Here is a 25,185-nt window from a genome sequence, read left to right as displayed (position 1 = left end):
AAATACATTAGAATAGAATAAAACAAAAGGTAAAATAAAATAAAAGGAAAATAATAGAAAACCAATAAAAACACATTTTTTACAACCCGGACAAAATTGAGTGTTGACAGTAATCGTTTACAGTGACCTCGTAAACGATTACACGAGAGAAATCACTGTTTTGTACAGAAAGTTAAACTAAAGCAGTCAATTGTGGTGTCCTAGGTGATCATTGGCAAAAACTGTTAATTTAAAGCACAAGTCCACTTGTATTTACTTGGTGTTGGTGTTTGACTGGTGGTAGAGGGTGGTAGGTGATGGGAGGTGACCCCAAGAAGTGAAGAAGTCATTCTTACTGAAGGGACGAAGTTGGAGAAGTGCATGGCTAATCTACAGAAAAAACACTATGGTAATCTGTCAGCACCTAATTTCGTCCGGATTGATTTTAATAGATTTATTTTATTTTTACTTTATTTTATGTTATTTTCTTTCATTTTTATTTTTAATTTATATTTTAATTTTACCTTCTTATTTATTTATTTATTTATTTTATTATTATTATTATTATATATATATATGTGTGTGTGTGTGTTTATATATATATATTAGTTATTTAATTTTATTTGAAAACGAAAAAAGAAGAAAAAGGAAAAGAAAAAAAGAAAAAAACAAGGTCAACCCTTTCCGTTATCATAAAACAGCAGTATGCATTCAGAAAAAGCAAGGAAGCAGCGTTTGACAAAAAGCAATGCTTAAAATGGACATTCACAATGGCAGTAGCAAAAGGCAGACCCCTCTTCCTATAATTCTCTATTGAGGACTAGAAATATACATCAAAAAGAGAAGGTTTTTTTTCTGAAAGCGAGCTTCTGCCAGATACAGTGAACATGAAGAAAAGAAAAAAACAAAAGGGAAATCCCACGCCAGAAGATATCCCAGAGCGCGCAGGATGCAGGGCAGGGAGGAGTTTGGGGGTTTGGCTTTTGAAAAGAGTTTTCATCATAGTCATTAAAGGGAGATCACATTGGAGACTAGGGGGATCACCATAAATTGGAGAGAAACTTACCCTCATCACAGATCACCGGACTTAGTAATCAAGAGGAGAACCATCCGAACGGATTCGCCTTCAACTTTCTTACGCTTGGAAGAGGGTGAGACAGCAAAAAGAAGATAACTGGAAGAGGACAGAGGGAGCTAGAACCAAAAAGAACGATTTTCGTTTGAAGCTGCGAAGGTAAGTTTCTCTATCTGAGCTTTTGGCTTTGCCTTAAGTGAATGCATGCCTTCTGTTGTGTGTCTGGATACGAACGAATGATGTTGGGTATGAATGAATGATACTGTTTGTTGGATATGTTTGAGTATGTATGAAGGACGTTTAACAATCGTTTGCCTCTTTGCTAATCAAAACTACACCCAAAATGTAGTATCCCTATGATCCATCAGTTATAACTAACAATAGAATATAGGTGTCTTCCCTCAACACAAAAAACTGCAGCATCCATTCCCCGCACCCCAGGAAACACGTAAATAAAACACGTAGCAAACGCGGTACTCGTACCAGTTCGTACCTCTATCAAATGCAAACCAAATCACCGATCCATGCCAATACACTCAAAGCATTCACCTCCTCAGAATTTCCTCGCATCACAGGCACACCCACCATTCCCCAATCTACGTCATCCCTCATTCATCCATATTCCCTCACGGCCAACATCTTCATCCCTTTCATCTTTCATTTTCACCTCCAACGTCTCCAATACCTGTGATCATCTTCATCCCCTGCTGCAACTCCCACTCACCATCACGGGCACATACACAAACTTTTTATCCCCCATTCGCTCAACAGAACCTTATTCTCCCACCCAACTTTGACTTCATCTTTCAAAATAAAAAAGACACGCAAAGCCATTTTCATTTTTTCACACACACACACGAATTGATTCCTCTTCCACGGGAAGAGAGAAACACCTTCTTCATCATTTCTCATTCTTCCCCCATCCTGTTCTGCACCCGAAAAGAAAAGAGAAAATACTAAGTTAGAACAGGGAAATAGAAGGAGAGAAGCTTGGCACGGCAACGGGTGGCGTCCTGGGTTGCCGGTGGCGTAGAGAGTAGACTAGATCGAGGAAGCGGTGGCCATCTTTGTCGCGGTGGTTGGGTCTAGTTGAGGCGACGGTGGCCAATGCTGGCATGGGCGGCGGTGAGCCTTTTTAGAGAGTAAGAGGCCTTGGGTCTCTGGAGAGTGTGTGAGCTGAGGGAGTGAGCTTACGGGAGGGTGTTGGATCTGAGTGGGTGAGGAATGGAAGGGAAGATGCCGAACCCCTAGGGGATTCTAGGCTAGAAACCACCCGGGTGGGCCAAGCCCAGAATAAACGCACGTTATTAGGCCTTTTTCGAACGTTCGTCATCGGCTTCCTCTCCAAACGTCAGTCCGGCCACTTCTGGGACGGACCGTTTGGTGACCATCTTCCCAACGAACGCTCGTCCCCAACGAGCGTTCGTCATCGGCCTCCTCTCCAAACGTCCGTCCGGCTGGCCACTTCTTGGACGGACCCTTTGGGATCCATCTTCCCAACGAACGCTCGTCCCCAACGAGCGCTCGTCATTCGGCCTCCACTTCCCAGCGTCCGTTCGTCATCTTTCAAATGAGTGCTTGTCATTCAACCTCCTTTCCCAGCGTCCGCTCGTCATACCACCAACGAGCGCTCGTCGTTCTGCCTCCGTTTCTCAGCGTCCGTTCGTCATATCACCCAACGAACGCTCGTCACCCAGGCTATTTTTCTCAACGTACGTTCGTCCGCTCTCCCCAACGAACGCTCGTCATCCAGGCTCCTTTTCTCAACGTACGTTCGTCAATTCTCCCCAACGAGCGCTCGTGATTCTGAATCTTTTCCCAACGTACGTTCGGCCACGAGCACAGACTGCACGGTCGCCTGCGACGGAACGTTCAGCACCCTTTTTCTCGGACCCCTCATTATTTGCTTTGTTTTTATTTACTTATTTGTTTTTTTTTATTTTGTTTTTCCTATTTTATTTATTTTATTTTTATTTTTATTTTTTTATTTATTTAGTTTATTGTCTTATCTTATTTTATTTTGTTTTATCCATTTATTCTAGATATCTACTTATCCTAAAATATATATTCAATAATGCAATATTTATGATTTAAATAAAGAATTTACAAAAAATACGTTTAAAGGTTTAAGCACACGTGTGACCGCTCGCGTCGTCCTTGTGCTAAAAACCTTTCCTTCTTTCTTATAAAAATTACAAAAACTACGTTTAAAGGTTTAAGCACACGTGTGACCGCTCGCGTCGTCCTTGTGCTAAAAACCTTTTCTTCTTCGTTATAAAAAATTACAAAAAAATACGTTTAAAGGTTAAGCACATGTGTGACCGCTCGCGTCGTCCTTATGCTAACAACCTTTTCTTCTTTCTTAAATAAAATTACAAAAAATACGTTTTGAAGGTTAAGCACACGTGTGACCGCTCGCGTCGTTCTTGTGCTAAAAACCTTTTCTTCTTTCTTAAATAAAATTACAAAAATATTTTAAAGGTTGAGCACACGTGTGATTGCACGCATCGTCCTTGTGCTAAATACCTTTTCCGTTTTTTCCGTTTATTTTATAAAAATATCAAAAAATATAAAATCTTCAAAAATTAAAAACATCAACAATTTCAAGGCAACAGACAATTTCTAGCCAGAACTACGTGATCCTTGATTCTCCATCAAAAGTGGAGATACGTAGGAGCAAGGCTAGTCCTTGTCAGGTTCACTTCCCAAAAATCCAAAATCATTTCAAAATAAATTTTCAAACAATTTCCAAACAAATTTCTCAAACAGTTTCAAAAAGAACTACGTAACCCTGATTTCTCATTTTGAATGAGAATACGTAGGAGCAAGGTCAATCCTTGTCGGGCTCAAAAAACTAAAAAAAATATATTTTGTTTATTTAGAATTTTATTTTAGGGGATAGTTAAACATTTTGAAAACCACATCATATTCGTGCATTTAGTTAAAGGTACTGCCTTAAGGCAGGCGTTGTAGGGTGCTAACACCTTCCTTACACGTAACCGACTCCCGAACCTAGAATCTGGTTTTCACGGACCGTGTCTTATCATTTTATGGTTTTTCCGTAGTTTTCCAGAATAAACTATGGTGGCGACTCCAAATCTCTTTTCGAATCCCGTTTCTTTTTTGGATTGTCGTCCCGTCGCGATTCCGGTTGCGACATAATCGTTTACAGTGGCCTGGTAAACGATTACACGAAAGAAATCACTGTTTTGCACAGAAAGTTGAACTAAAGTAGTCAGCTGTGGTGTCATGGGTGATCATTGGCAAAAATTGTTACTTTCAGGCACAAGTCCACTTGTATTTACTTGGTGTTGGTGTTTCAGTGGTGGTAGAGAGTGGTAGGTGATGGGAGGCGACCCCAAGAAGTGGGGAAGAAGTCATTCTTACTGAAGGGACCAAGTTGGACAAGTTCAGAGCTAATCTGCAAAAAAAACATTGTGGTAATCGTTTACAGGATCCTTGTAATCGATTACAATGGCAAAAAAGGCCTAAACTTGATTTCCAAGGCATAATTTGAAAGGTCTTTGAGTCTAGATTCCAACAAAACAAGAATCAACTCATTTGGAGTTCGGTGAAGAAAGTTATGAGCAAAAGAACAAGCAAAGGTCAGAGTTGGCAAGAATATATGAAACGCTAACTTGAAAGAATAAATTGTACCAACTCAGATGTCCAAAAATTAGAAATTAGTAGTCATTGGAAAGTTTTTTGAGTCTAGTTTCTAATAAAAAAAGAATCACATCATTTGGAGGTCGGTGGGAAAAGTTATCATTAAAATAGCCAGCAAAGGTCAAAGTTGACAACATGTTATCTCACTCAAATTGCCTTTGGCTACTGATGTGCGCACAGGTGGCTCCTGCAGCACAAGTTTTTGTACAAAACTAGACTTTTGTTCGTGTAATCGTTTACAAGGCTCTTGTAATCGATTACAAGGCACAAAATGGCCTGCACTTGTTTCAGCACTTGAACCAACTTAGTCTTACACCAACATTGGGTCTTTCCTTCACCATGGACTGCCCAAACCCTAGTTTCCTCCCTCTACTCACACTTAAACACTAAAAACAACTCTCATCAACTGAAGAAATATGGAAAAATAACGTAAAATGTCTTTCGCTACCTGTGTGCCCACAACTAGCTCCTACAGCACAAGTTTTTGTACAAAACCAGATTTTTTTTCGTGTAATCGTTTACAGTGTCCTTGTAATCGATTACAGTGTCAAAAAAGGTGTAAACTTGATTTCCAAGGCATAATTCTAAAGGTCTTTGAGTCTAGATTCCAACAAAACAAGAATCAACTCATTTGGAATTCGGTGAAGAAAGTTATGAGCAAAAGAACAAGCAAAGGTCAAAATTGGCAAGAATATATGAAACGCTAACTTGAAAGAATAAACTGTACCAACTCAGATGTCCAAAAATTACAAATTAGTAGTCATTGGAAAGATTTTTTAGTCTAGTTTCTCATAAAAAAAGAATCACATCATTTGGAGGTCGGTGGGAAAAGTTATCAGTAAAATAGCTAGCAAAGGTCAAACACTAACATGTTCCCCAGACAAGTGCAAATGTGGCTCAATCATACTGGTTTTCACAATGGTCGTCCATGTTAACCTGACTGACTACTTCAGTTGAGGTTTCTGTACAAAACCTTGTTTTCTCTCGCGTAATTGTTTACCAGGACTGTGTAAACGATTACAGCAGGGTTTTTTCACACGACAAACTTAGACCTTTGCCAACTTTGTTCCCCCACTGAGAATGGGTTCTTCCCTACTGCTTGGGGTGACATCACATCACCTACTACCCTGTAAGACCACTCAAACACCAACATCTTACAAACATAGCTGCAACATATCGAACACAAAACTTCAGCAGATACTCAAATCCACAAACCCACAAATCATAATAATAATGGTATTCAAAAAACAAAATATGTGACCAAACCAAAAACTCAAATTATATATTATTGAACTAAATCCGATACATTACACTTTGTTTTCTTAATCTATTTACAATGATCATTTACTTTCCATTAATCAACTCAATACACATATCACTCATTTTTTATTCTAAGCACTACGGTTCCGGTGTATGGAGTCCTAAGTGTTCTTCCCTTATAACGCCTTCGTGAGTCCTAAGTGCTCTTCGCAATCAATGACCGATGCTCGTCTGTCAAGCGTTCGTTCAAAGTACATATATACTTTGTCGAAAAAGAGTGACGAACGATCAACTGCATCAAACAAAATAAAATAAGCAAAACTACTAAACCCAATAAGCAAAACAAAACGATACGAACCCCAAACCTAAACCCAAACCAAAAAATCATGTAACGAAATGGAACGACAACCTTCGTCGTCGGACAATGCTCGCCGGACCTTGCCATTACGCACTGTAACGTCTACGAAAAACACCACCTTTACGAAAATGGAGGGAGACAACACGACGCACAGAAAACCATCATAGAGAAAGCAAAATGAAGACGCAGGGAAACGAGACCTTCATTTCCAATGAAACAAACAGGGGTATTTTCGGATTATCACTTCAAACAAAACCTACCTACGTCCATTTCGACTGCTTTTAAAAAAAAATTTACAATTAAACCAATAAACATACGACACGTGACGTTGTAAAAAAAGTGTTAAAAATTCGTTGTTGGAATATCACGGTCCATATTATAAACAAATTGAAAGATTTAGAGAATATAATTTAATTATTTTCATTTTTTTTTCAATCGGTGCTATAAAAATATTTAGTTCGACGTATCCGTATCCTCCTGACAGTGAGTGGAGATGCCGCACATTAACATATACGTAAAGATTTCTATGACTTAGAAAATAGGATTTTCTTTTTCATTTCTATTCTAATTTTAAATTTTACATATACCGTATTTTGTTATTCAGGTTCACATTCATTTAAGACTCTACTAACATAATTTAACTAATAAAAAATGAATATATGAAAATTGTGAACTACAGGACTTCTTTATGTAAAAGTAACTTCCAAAACCTTAAACGAATAGTCCTTCCTAATGATGATAATAATCTTAAAAAAAACATTAATATTTTAATAATTGATTAATTATTAAATGTCCTTCACTTTAGTTTGTGGGCTGAGACTGGAAAGGGAAAGGGTACCTATTTTCGAATACGAAGAGATGGTGAATTGTAAATTGTTTTTGGTAGTCCTTTTTCATGATGAATATGAAATATTCTAACAAATAATCTGAGATACTAAAAATGAATTCCAAATTCTACGTTCTAGAAAATATTCAGAATTTCGGATGTCAGTAATGTTGATTAGATAAATAAATTTTCAGGTACCTTCTCCCATACACTCGTAGCCATTTTATTAAATCGTTTAAAATCTCGAATTTTAATTAGACTCCTTGTTTGAAATGCAGAATGCACTAAAATTGGAGTACTTGAACAATTTTCACTCAAACTTGAGAAACTCTTAACCTTCAAATAACTATTAAATGTAGTTCACTGTATATACTAAGGAAATATAATGTTCATAAGTGAGGTGAAGCACTGAAAAATACACACTCCAATTACATGTCAATATAATAATCTTTTGTTTGCCCTTCTCTATCTAGCATATACATTCAACAAATGTTCTCACATCTCATTTTTCTCTAACAATTCATCTGTCTCTCTCACTAAACTTCTTAGTACGGTCTCCTCATACCCAAATGTTATATACCCACAAAATTTGGAATTCAATCAGAGATAAAACGGCACAACAGATTTTATTACCATCTTCCAAAATAATTGCAGCCGGATTCACCACCGATCAATAAGCAGCAGCTCAGAAGAGAAAGTCAATTCTTTTCAAGAATTTGTTGTATAATTCACTCAAAATTTACAGATCACGACCTCCACTCTGTTGAGGAGGTTACAAGAACAAAAAGCAACTCGGTAGACTTTTGTCGACATGTTACTCATGGATCTGGGGTTGAAATGTGCTGATTCTTTTTACCTTGGTGGCAACTGGGAAACAGCTTCATGATTCATCCAAACAGTTGGGTAAGACTTTGGTGACAACAAATATAAGTCCGATGTAAATCCCATCAAAGAAGTTTGCTGGTTCTCCTTCTTGAAGGTCCACCAGGAAACAGCTTCATAATCCATCCCAACACCCTTTCCACAACCTAGTACCATAAAATCACATCAATTCCTTTTTCTTCATTTTCAAGTTTTCTAAACTCTATAATCTTAACTACTTGATATGGTTTCAGAACAAATCCACCACTTCTAACTAACAGCATAAACAAGGTATCTAATGTTTCATATTTGCACTACTCGCAAGTAGTGAAGCTTTCAATTACAAAATAGTATGCTGGGATTCGTCATCAAAACCTCAAAATAAATATGAGGATTATAAATGACGAGCACTAGACATGCAGACGATAAGATCACATGACCAAACTACAGTGAAAATGAACATAGGTTACCTCGTCACCCTCATCTGCATATTGGGTGTTCTCATACACAGTGCGGGAATCTGGTTGCTTAGTAGAAATATTTTCATGGACCATGCTTTGAGCAGTCAAAAGCTCTAATCGTTGTGTCTGGACCTCAAGTTTTCGGGACAACTCCTTGTTTATTTCCTTCAATCAGGAAAAGAAACAACATATATTACCAGGTTAGACTAAGACAACCAAAATAACAAAACAGACCAGAATGTGACAAACTAAGGCAAAAAAAATTTCTGAAAACTTTAGAGAAGCAGCTCCGAAATTTTTATTAGTGTTGCAAATATATGCCTCAATCTGTAATTTGAATTTAAATAATGTAGTTTTCTCGAACTATTATGTTTCACATACAAAGGACGTCGTGTATCCTTTAGATTTGGGATGCTAGCAGTTTGACTATAGGATTACAAGTGTTTGAGTAAGTAAAATAACGAGCTATTCCGCGTATTACATCTCCCATTTTAAAACTGCTTTCTATATTTAATGCAATGCATTCTAATTGAATTACCTTCATCCTGGAACACTCAGATGATTCCAATGTCAAGGATTTTATCAATTCTTCTTTCTCTAATGCCAGCTACACAACAAAAGGTAGACAGGTTAATGAAGGCTTGTTTGATAACAGTTTCACTCTACTCTGGTAAAATATGGAAGGCAAGATGGATGACAGAAGAAATTCTCCAAATAGTAAACAAAAAAGAGGTGGGGTATATACCACCCACCGAATTCTCAACAGACCGAACCCTACCTCAGAAATAAGTGCATTAATGTTCTCAATCATTCTCATTTGATCATGAGGAATATTAACAGGAGAAACGCCAAGAGATGAGCGTCTAGTTTCAGGAACTAAGGACGACGAACTAGAGGCCTCGGCAGCATTATCATTGATTTCTGAGTTAGAAGAGTTAGAAGCTGGATCTTCATTTGCTGCATTAAATATAGATATATAAACATAACGAGATACAAATACAGTAAAATACTAAAAGCAATAGCAAGTACTTTAATCAGCATCAGTTGCCAGCCAGTCATGACTCATAACTCAAACAAAAATCCTTGAATGAAGAGGAGCATATGATCCAAAAGAAAACCTTACTAATCTTTCGTGACTTTAACCAAATAAGAGCAAATACCAACAACAATGTTACATTCGCCATAAAAATATAAGAAAGAACACACGATTATATAAGCTGGAAAAATCGGATACCAGATCTTGGTTACATTACCCGTGTATAAGACATTCTTGCAATAAGTTACATAAAAGAATGATTTAAAAATATTAAGAAAAGACTAGTTGCACCTACTGTTAGGCTGCGTTTGGATTGGGGTGTTTACTGTAGACAACGATTGGGAGGCACAAATTGGAGGCGTTTGAATCCAGTAATTTGGAGTAAATTGCAAGAAGGGAAAAGCGGGATGGGTGGTGACTGGTGTGATATTATTATCATTTTAGTCAAATACTGTTGAGAAAGGACTAGTTGTTTCGGCTGTCAGAAAAATAGTAAGCTTTATAAAGTTATTTTATTATATAGTCTAAAAAGTCTTTACATAGGTGCAGGCTCTCCTAGTCTCAACTGGTCGTCCTATCATCCATATCGTATACTCCTTTTCTATAATATATATTAAATTACACTTAGTCCAAGAATAAGTGACACCAGTCACTTTTAATTTGGAACATGTTTTTAACATTACGTTAACAGTCCAAATTTAGTGCATAAAATGCGACTTGTGATGAAGCACGAGAGCTTTGTTTTCCACTTCCTACCTTTGTCTTCTCCCTAAGGCTGAGCAATGGTGACAGGTACACTCCCGTCATACTTATTTGCCGCTAATTCACCCAGCTCACCATACCGCTGTCGGCTAATGTCATATTTCACAGTAGCACATGTACACAATTTAGCATTTCATATTTTTAACTAAATGTTGAAATCATGTCTCTTTCACTAACTGATGCTTTTTTAAAATACTATATTTTATGGTGTTCATGCCTAATAAAATATGATTCTGAACACTGTTTATTTCTAGTTTATGTAAATAATTTGTAACACAAGAAATATATTTTTGCAAGTTCTTATTATTGAAACAATGTAACTTCGTGCAGAAATTGTCTTGTTTAATGATAACATATATTTGATAATTGTCCAAGACAACAAATTGAACCCATTAATGTTATGCATACAGATACAGGAACTTCCTTCGAAGAGGTTATACCGCCAAATTCTTCAAGTGTTGAAGAATTTAATATCAAACCCTGTGTTGGGATGGAGTATGAGTCTATTGAAAAGGTGAGAAATTTTATAGTTCATTTGCCAAGAAGAATGGTTTGGTATATGTGTTTGATCAGGTACTGCACAACCTGTGGTCTTGGTTTGTTGCAGTAAAGGTCAACAAAAAGTGAAAAGATGCGTGGATGAAGAAATCAGGATATCATTTGTCAAATAAAGAATGTGCTCCGCTTTTTGAAAAGGTTGTCAGGCTCTGCTTACTATTCAAGAGGTGGACACTGAAAGCTATTGGGTTATTAAATCATTCAATAGCGATCACAATCACGCCAAGCTTAGCCCCAAAAGTGTACTATATGAGGTGTCCTAAAATGATTGTTGCTGCAAAAAATCTGGTGGAAAAATCTGAGGAAGGATTACATCAAGGAAAGGTAGCTACTATTTTGAACAATGGTGGCTCATCATTCTCTAATAGAGATTGTTAGAATCATATCAGAAATCTTCGAAAGACAAATTTAGATATCGGAAATGCTAAAGTTGTTTTCAATTAAGTGAAAACAAGTTGAAAATCCTAATTTTTTTATGTAATCCAATGTGATGATGAATCTAGAATGGTAGCTTACCAACAACAGGAGATGCTACAAATTTTGATATAACATATTAAGCATTTCATTTGCCCCATTTTTGGATTGAATAATCACTGTCATATGTACCCAAGCACTTCAGGAACTAACCCTGAAAAGCTAACTATTATGGAAGTAAAACCAAACATTTAAATACTCCATTGAGCATCTCTTCTATTCGACCACCAATGGGACCTCCAGGGCTCAACTCTTGCAGTATGTTGAAAAAAGCAGAGATGTGGTGGTTAAGTGTGTGGATAGGATCAGAGTGAGATGGTGGCACTGTTGCGCCACAGCACCAGTTTGCTGCACTTGCAACAGTGCAATGAAGCCATACTGAAGTTGTTCTCTTGTGGTGACTCCCCTGAAGTAAAATGCTCGGAGAGTTTTATGATAGGGGGACAATTTGTTTAAGATGAGAAGACGGAAGCTTACTTGTGAAAGATGGGTCACGTGAGGAGATTTAGTTATTTAATCTAAACCATTGATTTGAATTCAAATAAATGGTCCAAATTAAGAGCAACATTCTAAATTTACTCCAAAGTACGTGGATCCCTCCCCTTTATACATACATATATATGTTGTATGCATATTGCTGCTGAGCATAGATATTCACTCAAGTCTTTCCAGCAAACACTAAATCTTCAAGTATAACAATATAATAAAATAAAATTAACCTAAGCTAGGTATATAACATCATATATTCATATGCTTGTCTGCATAAGAACTTTTATAGACCTTAGACTTTTTTCTGTTTTAAGCATATTTTATTAGTGAATACTAAGCATTTCATTCTCTCATTCCTACTTAAGAATAATGAAACAAAGAAAACAGGCTTGAGTTGAAGATTAGTATGCAAAATTGCCCAATTGATGCCGAATACACAACATATGTAAATTGAAAAACCATAACGAATACCAAAAACAGACAAAGTAATAGTGCTAACTAAGGCAAACAAACCTAAGTCCTCGGTGGATGTAGAAATATCCCTTTTACTTGTTTGACTCTCGATAGACTTTCCAGTCGTTGAAACCTTTCGCATCTTAGAAAGCAGCAGCTTCTTTTCTGCATCAGGGTAACAGCAAAGCAAGAACACGGGTTTCTGAGTTCATAATATTTCAACTTAAACAAAACTTGTTTGCATTTGATTCATATTAAGAGGTTGCCATGAATGGTTTACTAGGATTTTTTTACCACATCTCCAATATTTTTGTCTTCATAACGAAAAGACAAAAGTAATTCAAACGGACAAAATGAATAAATCACATGATATACACCAATAAAAAGAAAAGGACAAACAAATCAATTCACTTAACTCTATATTCAGAAAAAGATAAACAGTTAAAAGCCATAACCATAAAATAATTCTGCAATATGCACTATGATAGATTTCCAAATATAACAGAAAAAACAATAAATGTAAAAACATCAACAATTTAAGTCCTGAATATATCAAAGTAGGCATGCGTTAAGACTTCCATGCAAAAGATAGTATTTGTTTCAAAAACAACAATTTGAGAAAACAAAAGAGTACACATAGAGTTATAGATATCAGACTTGACCATGTTGCAAAGTTAAAACAAAGGATAAACGGTTTTTTTTATAGAACAGTGTTAACCACCAAGTGAACCTAACTAGGGACAACAGTAACTGTGTAACATTTGCTCTTCAAGTACATAAGATCAGCATTATTTTCAATAATATAAAACCTAAAGACTAAAAGCACAGTACTCAGATTATTGGAATTTGGATAATGAACATTATCCGTTTGTATGACTATAAGCTACAGAGAGAGATGTCATATCTACAATCCAAAAACATTTGTTTTCTATTTTCTATTCTCATTGCCAGTTTATAAGCTTCAAATAATTATAGGCGCCAACCTTAAACACAATCCGGATGGCCAATAATAAATAAAAATTACAACTTAAAATGGAACATCAAAATTTGTCGAATTGAAATGCAGAATAAAAAACAGCTAAAGTCTTATTACCTTCTTGTAGAGCATCAATAGTGGAGTGCAAATCATGGCGGTCTTTATCTAGGCTAGAAATTTTCTTTCTGCAATATTTATTAAGAATAGTTATTGCCCCAGATGAAATAAGAAAACTATTTTAAAATGCCCAAGAATCAACCAAAAAAAAGGGGAAATTAGGAGCTGACATCATGTCAAATTCCATCAGAATGGGTCAATTATATTTAAACTAAAAAATGCAGAAAAAGTTATCTATACAATAAAAGCTTCAATGTCTAGCTGCCAACCCAATGTTAGATTAGGGCCAAAAACAAAATTAAATTCAGTGAAAGGTAATTTCAACTGTTATTTTCTCAGCCACCAAAAATTAAATGTGGGTGATTCTCCCAAATAATTTCATAAACTTCTCTTAAAACACTAGGAAATTTCATTTTCATATTCTACTAGGAAAAGTAAGAACTTCAAGGAAAAGAAATCTCCATACAAGAAACATATGCATGGGAGGGAAAACCAAGTATGAGAACAATGATTTTCAAAATTATTTCTTCAGAAATAAATTCTACTCCAGCAATTCTGCACCAATTACCCAAACATGCATGAAAAGTGATGTGAACAGGGATCTTAAAGGCTTAGGCAGAAAATGAAGGATAAGGAATGGCATGCTTTTTTTTCTTTCAGTTTTTGGCTCTAACTTCCTAGCACCAATTCATCTATTCACCAATGACCTCAAATTTCTTTAAATAACTATGCTTTGAGCTTATCCAATGATTTCAAATATTCAGAGATGAGACAAAATACCATCGAATTTGGATATTAACAACCCAATATCATCAAAAGAAATTACATCGACACAAGAAGTTTCAATTGCAAGTCCCACCTGCAAGATTAAATATAAGACCGGACTTCCTAACACAGATACCCTTCGTATTAGTGCTATCATTTTGGCTGTAATCAATGATTGAACATTCAACAAATCACAATCTTGCCATCTATAGTTCATTTGAAGGAAATTTAAAACCTCAAAAGTACCTGTATGAAGAAATTTCAGCTTGAGCATTTTCCAACTGCTTCTCAAGCTTTAGCTCACTGGACCTTAGTCTGAGTGCCTGACAGGTTTGTTGAACACGACAGATTAAAGCTATAATCTAATATATTTGCTATATATATATATATATATATATATATATATATATATATATATATATATATATATATATATATATATATATATATACAAAAATCTACCTATATGAGTTCAGATTGGAACACTGACATTTGCATGCCACGATTTAGGGGACAGACATTACATAAACCCTGTGCACACATTAAAATATGGATGTGGAATTCCTTCTTTTAAACAAGTGAACCGTTTAGCACTTCAAACCCAGACATTGCACTGATCCATTTTACTTTGTATTGAAAGTTAATTTAATTATAAATTCTAAAATTTGGAGTTACCCTTCCATTAGGCTTCATTAACAAATCAAATATCAGTTCTCCTAAAAAAGTTCAATTTTTCAGAGGAAGTTTATCAATGGTTTTACATCTCTGTTCTCTAAGATACAAATATTGGTAAACTGTTACATGTAAATTTTTTCCACAGCACAAAATCAATTTTTTTCTGATATGTACTCCAAATAATCCAAGCTATTATACTTTTATCTTTTGAAGCCTCCATAAAAAAACATCATTGGATCATCAAACTCAGATCCTATCTGGGATAAGATAAGGGATTGACACTGAACATGAGTTCAAAACATAAAACAAGAATAAACCTCTAATATAAATTTATATCCAAAGAATAAATATAGGAGGAACATACGCAGATAGTAAAATGCAAAATATAATCTTCCAAACTTGTACGAAGTTACTTTTAAAGTTCAATTATGTGTGCATATAATAGTTTAAGCATCATATATATATATATATATATATATATATATATATATATATATATATATATATATATATATATATATATATATATAAATTTAAAAATTATAAATTTACTTAAAATTAACAACATACTCATCATTAGCAATAAAAAATATTCAAAATTTACTTAAAATACTAGGTCATTTGACTCCTTTGACTGAATCAAAAGGGGACAAAGTCGTCTGATTAACTGATTGGCAACAGAAAACACATTCGATAACATGGCAAACAGTCAAAAGGAGTTTTTACCCCACTGTTACAAATTAAGATTGAACCTTCCAAAAATGGACATCATTTCTAGAACTGAGGCAAGTGCCCAAATACCCAATTGCTAGAATAGAATTCACCTACGTGCACAACCAATATGATGCAAAACCAAGCCGGTGCACCCAATAACTTCCACAACAAACACACTAAAAAGTAGGGGTGTTGTTTCAATTCAAATGTCAGTTTCAGGACAGTTTGGCTCTTGGAATTAAAAAAATTCCTATGCTATTTCAACCGGTTCCTAGAATAGTTTGGATCTCTAGATTCTATGGAATTTTCACAATGGGACGCAGGCCAAAAAGAAAAAGGTTTTGATCAGGAAAATTTTACCCACATACGTGTTATCTTCTGTAAGTTAAGTGAATTTTGAATATGTTGTATCTAGATTGAAGCATAATGAAAAAGTCAATATTTAACTTATCAGTTTCATTGATTCAATTCATTACATGATAATTCCTTCAACAAATCATTAGAACATATATCAATAACACTATTTCTTAATTTGTCATTTCTATCTGTTTTGCATAACATTTTAGTCGTCAATTAATTTCAAATGACAGTAAAGTAGTAAATCAAATATAAGAAAATGCCAACATGATGAAGATTAAAAAATTTCAAAATAAGTTAACAACTGGATTTCAGATAAAAATTGGGAAAAAATACATTTTATCCCGAAAAGAATAAAAGGCAAACATACCAAGAAAAATCAGTACCTTCTCCTCTAAACCAATAACTTCAGATGCTAATAATTTTGCACGCTCATCAGCTGCATTACATTCTAGTTGAGCATTTGTATACTCACTCTTGAAAGCATGAAGCTCAGCCTGTTGCCATGAAAACAGTCTATTTTCAACCAAAGATAATCAACAATCAATGTGGCAGAAGTTAAACCAAGCTTAATGCACTTAAAAATTTAGCTCCAAAATAGGAGCACAACAATCTTAGATTTTGGGAAAAACACCACACTGCAGAAATAAGTGATGGCACTTAAAAGAAATATATGAGTAAAGGAGTTTGAGGGATTTTAACTTAGATATTTCTACTGATTCAGATTTATATATTATAAGGATAGTTAGCTTACAACGGCTTTTGCAGAAATTAAGGAAAGATGACAAAACAAGAGAATCCCCTAGGATACTACTAGGTTTCAAATAGATACAGAGCAGCAATTCTTGCTTGAAAGATAATATAAACTATTCTAACACTCCCTTCAAGCTATATATAAATTGTATGTTCCAAGCTTACAGTGCAGTAGTTCTTGCTTGAAAGATAATATAAACTATTCTAACACTCCCTTCAAGTTGAGCACACATACTTTTTCTCCCTCATGAATCATAACTACCTGCATAACCCATAAGCATCCAAACATTTAGTCAAATACTCTTAAAATCTTTATCAATGCCCCACCCCTGGAAGGCAACCGCTGTCCTCCTTTCTTAGAAATCTTTCAGAATCAACTTTCACGGCCTTTTTGATTTTTTATTTCCTTATGGGAATATTTTTTATTTTTCATCATTTATATTAATTATTTACTTCTTTAGTTAAAAATTCTTTTCAATTCTGTTTTTTTAATATTTATACCTTTTTTAACTCTTCCTTCTCAATTATGTTTTATTCAATACTTTTTAATGTCTATGCTTCTTTTTCTTATATTTATACTGCTTTATAATTATTCACTTTCAATAATTATACTGCCAATTTTTTCAATTCTGCTTTTTTTAGCTTATTCTTTAAATATTCTTTATTCAGTTTATTCCATATAGCTTTCTTAATATGTAATATACACACACAAACATATACAAATTTTATTTGGTCTGCCATGGCTTCCACCATAAGCCGCCATGCCATCAATTATTAACAATACTAATAACCACAGACACTTAATAAATAAGAAAAAAGACTATGGAAAGCACGGAAAAAGATTCTATAAATAAAAGGTAATTGATGACCATGAACAACTTTTGTTTTAGCACCTTTCCTAAATTTGTGGTGACCCAAATAATCCTCGGTGGTGCACCATTTCAGGAAACCAAGGATATAAAGTGAAATGGAAGGGTATCAAGAAAGTGAAAACACCTATCGTGTATACCAAATTATATCATTCATATTCCAGACAAAATGATACAAAGAGCCATCCAATTAATCCAACCATAAACTTTCTACTTACTGAAGACATGGGAAGGAATCACAATGAGCTCAATAAGAAGCTCAATTCAACAAGCTCTGTACGCATCGCTTAATTCGATGCTTGATTATCTCTGCATCAAGTTTTATATGAGGCTAAGTATACTATCTCAATTAAGCTTAAACCCCCTAATATTGCAGTTCAAAAGACTATGAGCAACTTCATGGATATATAAAATATTTTTTAATTTTTAACTTATAATAACTACAAATTTGTAATAAAAATTAAATTTATAAAAATATTTCCAATATATGATCTAATAATATAAATAGAAGCAAGTGCGCAAATGAACTTGCAAAACTACCAGCACAGCCAAAAAATTATGCAACTAGATAGCCAATAGGAAGTGTTGATACAAACCAGTTGGGCTTTGATATCTTCTTGTAACTTCTCCATATCTGATCTTAATTGGTTGACAACACTTCTCTACAAAATCAAGGAAACAAAAAATTGTGACTGCTTCATATCCATACAAACAACTATCTTACCACAAAAGTAAACATGATGCACCAAGTTAAATTCAAAATAAGGTTTGAAGTGAAACCAAGATAACAAAGATCAGAGTACTACACAATTAGCATGTTTTAAATTATTAAAATTAAATAACACAAATGCAATATCATAATATGTGCAATGGAAAAACACCTTTAGTTCTGAAACACTGAATCATATTTTATAACTGTAGTAACTAATAAAGTTGTCACTTACCAGTAGTTTAGATTTTAAGAGAGAAATAGATTAGAAAGTAACGTAAAAGAAATAAAAACTGCAAAAGTGTCAAAGTTGAATAATCCTCAAAATTATATACTGCAATACATGGGCAAACCTGTTGATTATAATTATCAGTTAGAGTTGAATTTTCAGTAGCTAGTGACTCTGCTAACACTTGAGAAGCCTCAAGAGCACGTTGCAAGGAAAACTTCTCTTTTGTTAGATCTTCAATATACTGCAAAACAAAAGAGAACAAAAATATAAACAAATATAACCTTTATTTTTCCCATATATAAAGGAGTGGAAAACTAAGATGTCTATTACATGAGTGCATTTTCACTACAATAATTTCAATACGAACTAAAAATTACAATTTACAAATTCAGTTAAGGCATAACAATTACAAACTTTTGAGAGTTGAGGGACATATAAAAGACCTACCAACCAAACAAATATGCAAAGCATAAAGTATGCCTACCGACGGAAGAAATGATAAACAGAAGTAAAAAAGATAAGATACAAATATACTCAGCTTCTAATGCTGTTTATACAACCAATATGCATCATTTCAGGGTTGCATGTTCAACACTCAAAATATTTTTACACCCACAAACCAAAGAAAGAATCAAATCATAGTTGACATATCAAAAGTAGGACCCCACACTAGTAAATAGTGAGGTTACATCCCCAGTGTGTGACTGATACAAGACCAGTTAATAAAGAAACAAATTATAATATTGAGCACCGAAATCAAACACAAGACAGCACTAGAGTTTGCTGTTCTAGAGACAAAAGTCTCCAACAGAGTATTCTCTGTCCACAAACTGCAAATAACTTCACATTGGGTAATTACAAAACTTACTACAGATGGAAAGACCTCGTACATAGTTATTTTCAACATATAACTGCCACCTGAAGTTTCTAGTACAAACTGTTTTCTAAAGTGGTTATTTGCAACACCTAAATGTCATCCTGAAGTTTCTAATAGAGAACTATTTTATAATAAATTTGCTACTACATGACACTTTAGTTTCTAACACATACGCATAATAATTAAACTACCTCCCATACGTTAATGGAACTAACTTGGATATAGTTACCCACAAATAATAACTAATATTCTGCTGCTTGAATGGGTGAACCAATCTGATGGATAATTTGTATACACATTCCATTAATTTAAACTAGACAAACATCAACATCACAATCACGTACAGAAATATATTAGTTCTAACCTACTGACATTTCTTTCAACATTTAAGTACAAAATCATAAAAAAATTCTCCAACTCTAATAAAAAGTAGGCACATTTTAGCTCATATTTAGCGTATACATATTCCCATCAACCAAATGCTTGTACAAACAGACATTTGTAACTAGTAAATTAAGCAGAAAACTCAATAAACAAAACAAAATCATTTTTTATACTAATTCATCAGAAAAGCATACACAAAGTAAAGCACTAATCCATCGTATAACAGGCTCCAAGAAAGTATTATCATGACCATAACTAGCAGAAATCACCTGTTCTAAAGCAGCAAAGTCTTCATTTTTTGAAGATGAGTAATACGCATTCTTCTCCATGCCATTTTCCTTAGCACTTAACAGAGTACCATGATTATCATTATCAACATTCTCAGTTCTAAAATTTGGGAAAAGCGGCACACTTTTAGTCTCTTCAGGTGGCTTAGGGAAATAAGTAGAGCCTGGTATATCATTGCTGCTTGATTCTAGATGGTTGGACATAGAGGAACTTTGCTCTGATTGATGAAATGGAGAGCCCAAAGAAGTTTTGGTGACATTTAGAGAATCAAGAAAAGATGGACGTGACCTCCTAGAACTAGATTCCACTGGCAATGGAAGTATTGGTCTATTATAAGAGGAACTTCTTGCTTCCAAACCTGTGGAATTAAATTTTGGCATATTTGCCCCATGAAGACTAGGCAGATTATTATCAGAGCTACTAAACTTGGAGCTGAAAGACTCACTGAAACCTGAAATAAAACATAGATTATGCACAACTACGTCAACAAAGAGCACTAATGTGATTGTCAGGTTGTATGGATGAAAAAGGTAAAACAAGAAACAAATTACAAAAGTTTGAAACTATAAAAGCAAAGTGAAAAATAAACTGTTACCTCCAGAAAGCGAATTATGTGAGTAGCCACTATCTAAAGTGCTGGAATTTGTCAGCTTGATTTGCTGTAGAACATCAACAGAGTTTTGAGGTATGCTTTTTGAAGGAAAATGTGAAGTGAGATTATTAGTAACAGCATAATCCTTCAAAGAGCTGCTACTCTTGTTTGACTGGTCATCATTCATCCCATGTAAACTAAATTGACTAGTACTATCAAATTCTTGACTTTCCTGCGGGTGTAGAAGAACACTTTGGTGGTTTGTTGCCCCTGATGGAATTCCATATATATCATTCACATTATTTGTCTCATTGTTTTGACTAAAATCCGCAGATTCGGTAACTAAAGCATTATATCTATTATATTCATCAGTATTGGAATTTGCCTCCACCAAATTTGTAGGTGTACTAAGATCATTCCTCACAGAAGAAGTTTTACCAGCCAAAGACCCTTGATTACTACTTTGGCTAAACAAATTCTGAGTCTTGTCATTACCAATCCCCAAAGTTGAACTGTCAGTAACAGCTCCTCCCACACCATCAGATGTCGTAACTCCATCAAACTCGTTAATGCGTACATTTTCAACTTCAGAAGATTGTTTTTTATTCAAGTTATCATCAGAATTGTTAACTTGGCTAGAGTTTGAAGTCTTCTTGGCTCGCTCTGCAGCTTTTTTTTTACGAAACTCCTCCAGCTGCAAGACCAAAAAATCCAAAATATTTGAGATTGACAAAATAAAAAACATAAAAAAGAGAATAGCTTTTCAGAAGTAGTACAAACTACAAAGTAGCACAACACAATAACTAGGAAGTAATAATTAAATGAGTAATCAAATTGCATTGAAAATATAAGGAATCTATTAGATATAAAACCATTCATCTGTGTCTTCATGTTGAGCTTAGGCGTGATGTATTTCTTGACAAGGTCTCAAAGCCTCTAATTACAAGTTAAATTACATGGCCCGATTCATTTAATTACAAGTTAAATTTCAACACAGACTGAGGTAGACCAATGAATTGCCCACACTTCAAGCCCAGAGGGTTATTACTTAAGGCGAGGTGTCAAATATAAAAAAGCACATTCATGAATCTTCACCAAACAATTTTAAGTAGAGATACTGGGTTCTTAACAGAATAGGGGGATTATGCAGAACTATCACAGTGACAGTGACATGCCAATATAGAACCTCTAAGTAAACGTTAGAGACAAAAAACACCCCTTTTCATTCAAATAACCCATGTAATTAACTGAGAATTCTGAGAACACTTCTATAGTACGACAGCTGAATTCAATAACATTCCAAAAGGAAATAATATTCTAAACCAAATAAAGGACTGAATCACTTCAGAATAACTACATAAAGGGACTAGAATTAAATTAACTAAATCAAGATTTACTGAGATATACTACATCTTACAAAGCATGTAAAGTCCAACATTTAAGACAAAAACATAACTTGAGGCATTTAGCACCCAAAGGAAAATCTTATTTAGACATATAAAAAACGGTTATTAATCCCAAATAGCCGTACAAAATGGCCAACATACCTAATCTGTTATGGCCAGAAGACCACTATTATGAAATTCCAGATATAAGTTAAATAGTATATACTACATATATGTGTGTGTGTTTGTGTGTGTGTGTGTAAAATAATATATATATATATATATATATATATATATATATATATGTATATAGATAGATAGATAGATAGATGCTCAAGAATAAAAAAATCCACAAATAAAGAAGCAAAATCCCAAGAATTCACGCCTTAAGCAGCACCAAATGTTGTCATTCCAGGGGCAAATAGAAAGAAGTTTTGTCTTTGAGCCAACATAGTGATTGCTATGGCCAATCCATGACACCACAATGCTGCTATAGTTTGCTATTGACCACTCTGGAAGTAAAAGGAATCTTTCATAGGAAAATTATTAATATACAATATTAGTATTCAGTAAATGGCTTCCTTGGTTGTATGATAAACTAACTAGTTTATTCTTTTATATGGTATAATTTCGTAAATTCACTCCCCAAATGCACATGGTAAATTATTATATGCTTGAATTATTTACGTTTACTGAAGCTTATTTTAAAATAGGACTCTTCAAAAAAGGGAACCGGGAAGAAGGATAAGTGTTATAATAATGTAATATTAATATTATTCAGCAAACATCTTCCCTGGTTGTATGATGCAAATCAAACCCAAGAGTCGGTGCAAAATAAGCTGGTGGTTAAAGAAACAAACCTGGCCACCAATGAAACTAGCTAGTAGATATCAAGTAGTCTAGTCCTAAACAAAAAGCACAAGTGCGGCTGAGTTTAATGCAATAATGTATGAGTAACATACAAAAGAAGGATAACTAAATCCTTAGAAGGGAGAAAAAGTTACTCTCACAAGATTATTATCACTATCCCCAAAACAAAAGATAGCAACTAAGGTTTTAAAAAAACGGCCTGCCACCGCAGCTTTGGCTGTAATGCCATGGTTTTTGGTTTGAATATCCGCAACCACAATAGCAGCCACATTTGTCTACAATTTCCACCAATATCAAGTCAGATGACTGAACCATGACTATAATTGAAAACCGTGGAAGCAGCCTAAAAAATATCATAGGCTTTGTAAACCCAAAAAATGGATCCTCAAGCAAGAAGCTACTAGATCACCAAGCTCCATCCAACAGACCCTCCTCTTGCACAAACTCAGAAACAACCACCCTCATTATTCTCTGCCCCTCAACTACCTTAAAAGAGTGACAAGTAATGCCTCATTGAAGATCACAAATTCCAGTTCTTTTCAGCTCCCCTCCGATCATTTCACTATTCCCTTCCCTTTACCATCCCAATCACGATCAGTAAAACAATCCAAAAGCTACAAAATGTTCATGACATACAAAAATAAAAAAATTCCATCCAAGTCCAGCCACAAAAATTAAAACCCTATGCCGAACTACCCACATTACTCCCACGTGCACAAATGCTCGACATTATAACGACAGAAAACACAGCATTAAGCAAATCAACAACACATTTCCCAATCCCAATCTCAATATCCAACAAGTCCACAATCAGGACAAAAACGAAACTGCAAAACCAAATCAACCAAATCCATACCCGGCGCTTGCCAGCTTCAAGATGCTCTTGCTTCCGCGACGACGCGGAGGAGTTAGGCAGCACCTGAGCCGATGCCATTAGAGAACCACGAACAAACGATCTAGAACGAAAAAGGAAAACGCAGAAATTCAAAACCTCAACGCGTAAAACGCCATCACCCTCGCAATGGATCCGAATCAAGCAGTCCCAAACCCTAGCATCAGAAGGAATTTCCCAGATCGCGGAACTGAGGAACAATAACGGTGCAATGAAAGGAATTCATAAAAATTGGGAAATAATTTGAAAATTTGAGAAAATAAAGTTTGGGAAAAACAAAGGAATCGAAATTGCGTGCGGTGTATTGCGTTTCGCGGAGGGTGTCCGATCTGATCAGAGAGAGAGATTTGGGTCTCTCTCTTTGTCTTGGATTTGGGGTTTTCTTTGTATTTTTTGCTTTTTATTTTTGTTTATATATTTAATTTAATTTTTGGCTCTGGTTTGCAACGTTTTTATTATTTGAGAAGATGGAGGCAGGCAGGTGATGGAGGGTTTGAACTAATTTGGGTGCCTCGCTGGGAATCACCAAAAGAGGACATGTGTCCATGCCATTTCACTTAATCCATTTCTAATGTAAGAAACTTATTTCCTCCAATTTTCTTATAACAACTCATAAAAGTTTTGAAAGAAAATATAAATTAAAAGAATTATAAAATTTTTATTCCATAAATTTTGTAGAGGAAATTTTTTTTTATTTTTTAGTTCATACAAAAAATTGTTGAAATAAAAATTTTAATTATTTTGCAAAAATAACATATGTCAAATTTTTATAAATAAATAATCAATTTCACATAATATATTTTAGTTTTAATATAATAAAAAAATTAATACAGAAGTTTTAATTATATTTTAAATAATTAAAATAGTTAAATAATTAAAGTAATTAAATACGTATTGTGTTCATTTATTTCAATTATTAATAAAATTTTAAAAAATACTGTATTAAAAAGGAATGACATAAATACTTATTTATGATTGTTTATTTAAATATTTTTAAATAATTTTATAAATGAATTTATTCATGAAATATGGTTAAACTTTAAGAATGTTTTCAAGACGTGATTTACCAGAACTTTATGTAAAGGAAATGTTTCATTATTATTTTAATACGAAAATCTAGTATAATTTCTAAACTTAGCTTTGTATTTTAAATTTTTTAAATCATTCATTTTAGAGAAACTCAATCTATTAGGCAATGTGTCTGGTATTATTTTTATTTTCTTATTCCTGATACACTAAATCAATTTGAGAAAATAATTTGTCTATCTATTATCTACAATATGGATTGATAAGTAAACATATTCAATCCATATATTATAAAAATATAAAAATAGTCAATCGAATGAAATTCATTCCTTCATTTACAACACTCTTATTTATCTTTGATAAAAAAAATTAAAAAAATAAACTAAAAATTAAGTTAGGTGAGAGAAACACTATATTTGTATTTTTTTTTAAATGTCTTTTAATGA

The 25,185-nt window shown here is 34.2% G+C and overlaps 1 protein-coding gene across 1 annotated transcript; it reads right to left on the bottom strand.

Moving 5' to 3' along the window:
* Positions 1-7,490: 7,490 nt before the first annotated feature.
* On the bottom strand, positions 7,491-24,140 carry LOC108326091 (protein BLISTER). Its single transcript, XM_017559360.2, has 13 exons — positions 23,678-24,140; positions 20,570-21,260; positions 19,956-20,425; positions 18,547-18,666; positions 18,081-18,146; positions 16,249-16,359; positions 14,363-14,439; positions 13,352-13,419; positions 12,319-12,423; positions 9,265-9,443; positions 9,025-9,093; positions 8,496-8,651; positions 7,491-8,192 (listed from the first exon to the last, which is right to left on the bottom strand). Exons 1-13 carry the CDS (start codon positions 23,753-23,755, stop codon positions 8,112-8,114), a joined length of 2,271 nt encoding a protein of 756 aa, XP_017414849.1. The 5' UTR covers positions 23,756-24,140; the 3' UTR covers positions 7,491-8,111.
* Between the last annotated feature and the right edge of the window lie 1,045 nt (positions 24,141-25,185).

The sequence above is a fragment of the Vigna angularis genome, chromosome 3, assembly GCF_016808095.1.
Source record: "Vigna angularis cultivar LongXiaoDou No.4 chromosome 3, ASM1680809v1, whole genome shotgun sequence".
Lineage (NCBI taxonomy): Eukaryota > Viridiplantae > Streptophyta > Magnoliopsida > Fabales > Fabaceae > Vigna > Vigna angularis.
The sequence above is the reverse complement of the archived record's forward strand: the minus strand, read 5'-3'. Positions and strand labels throughout refer to the sequence as shown.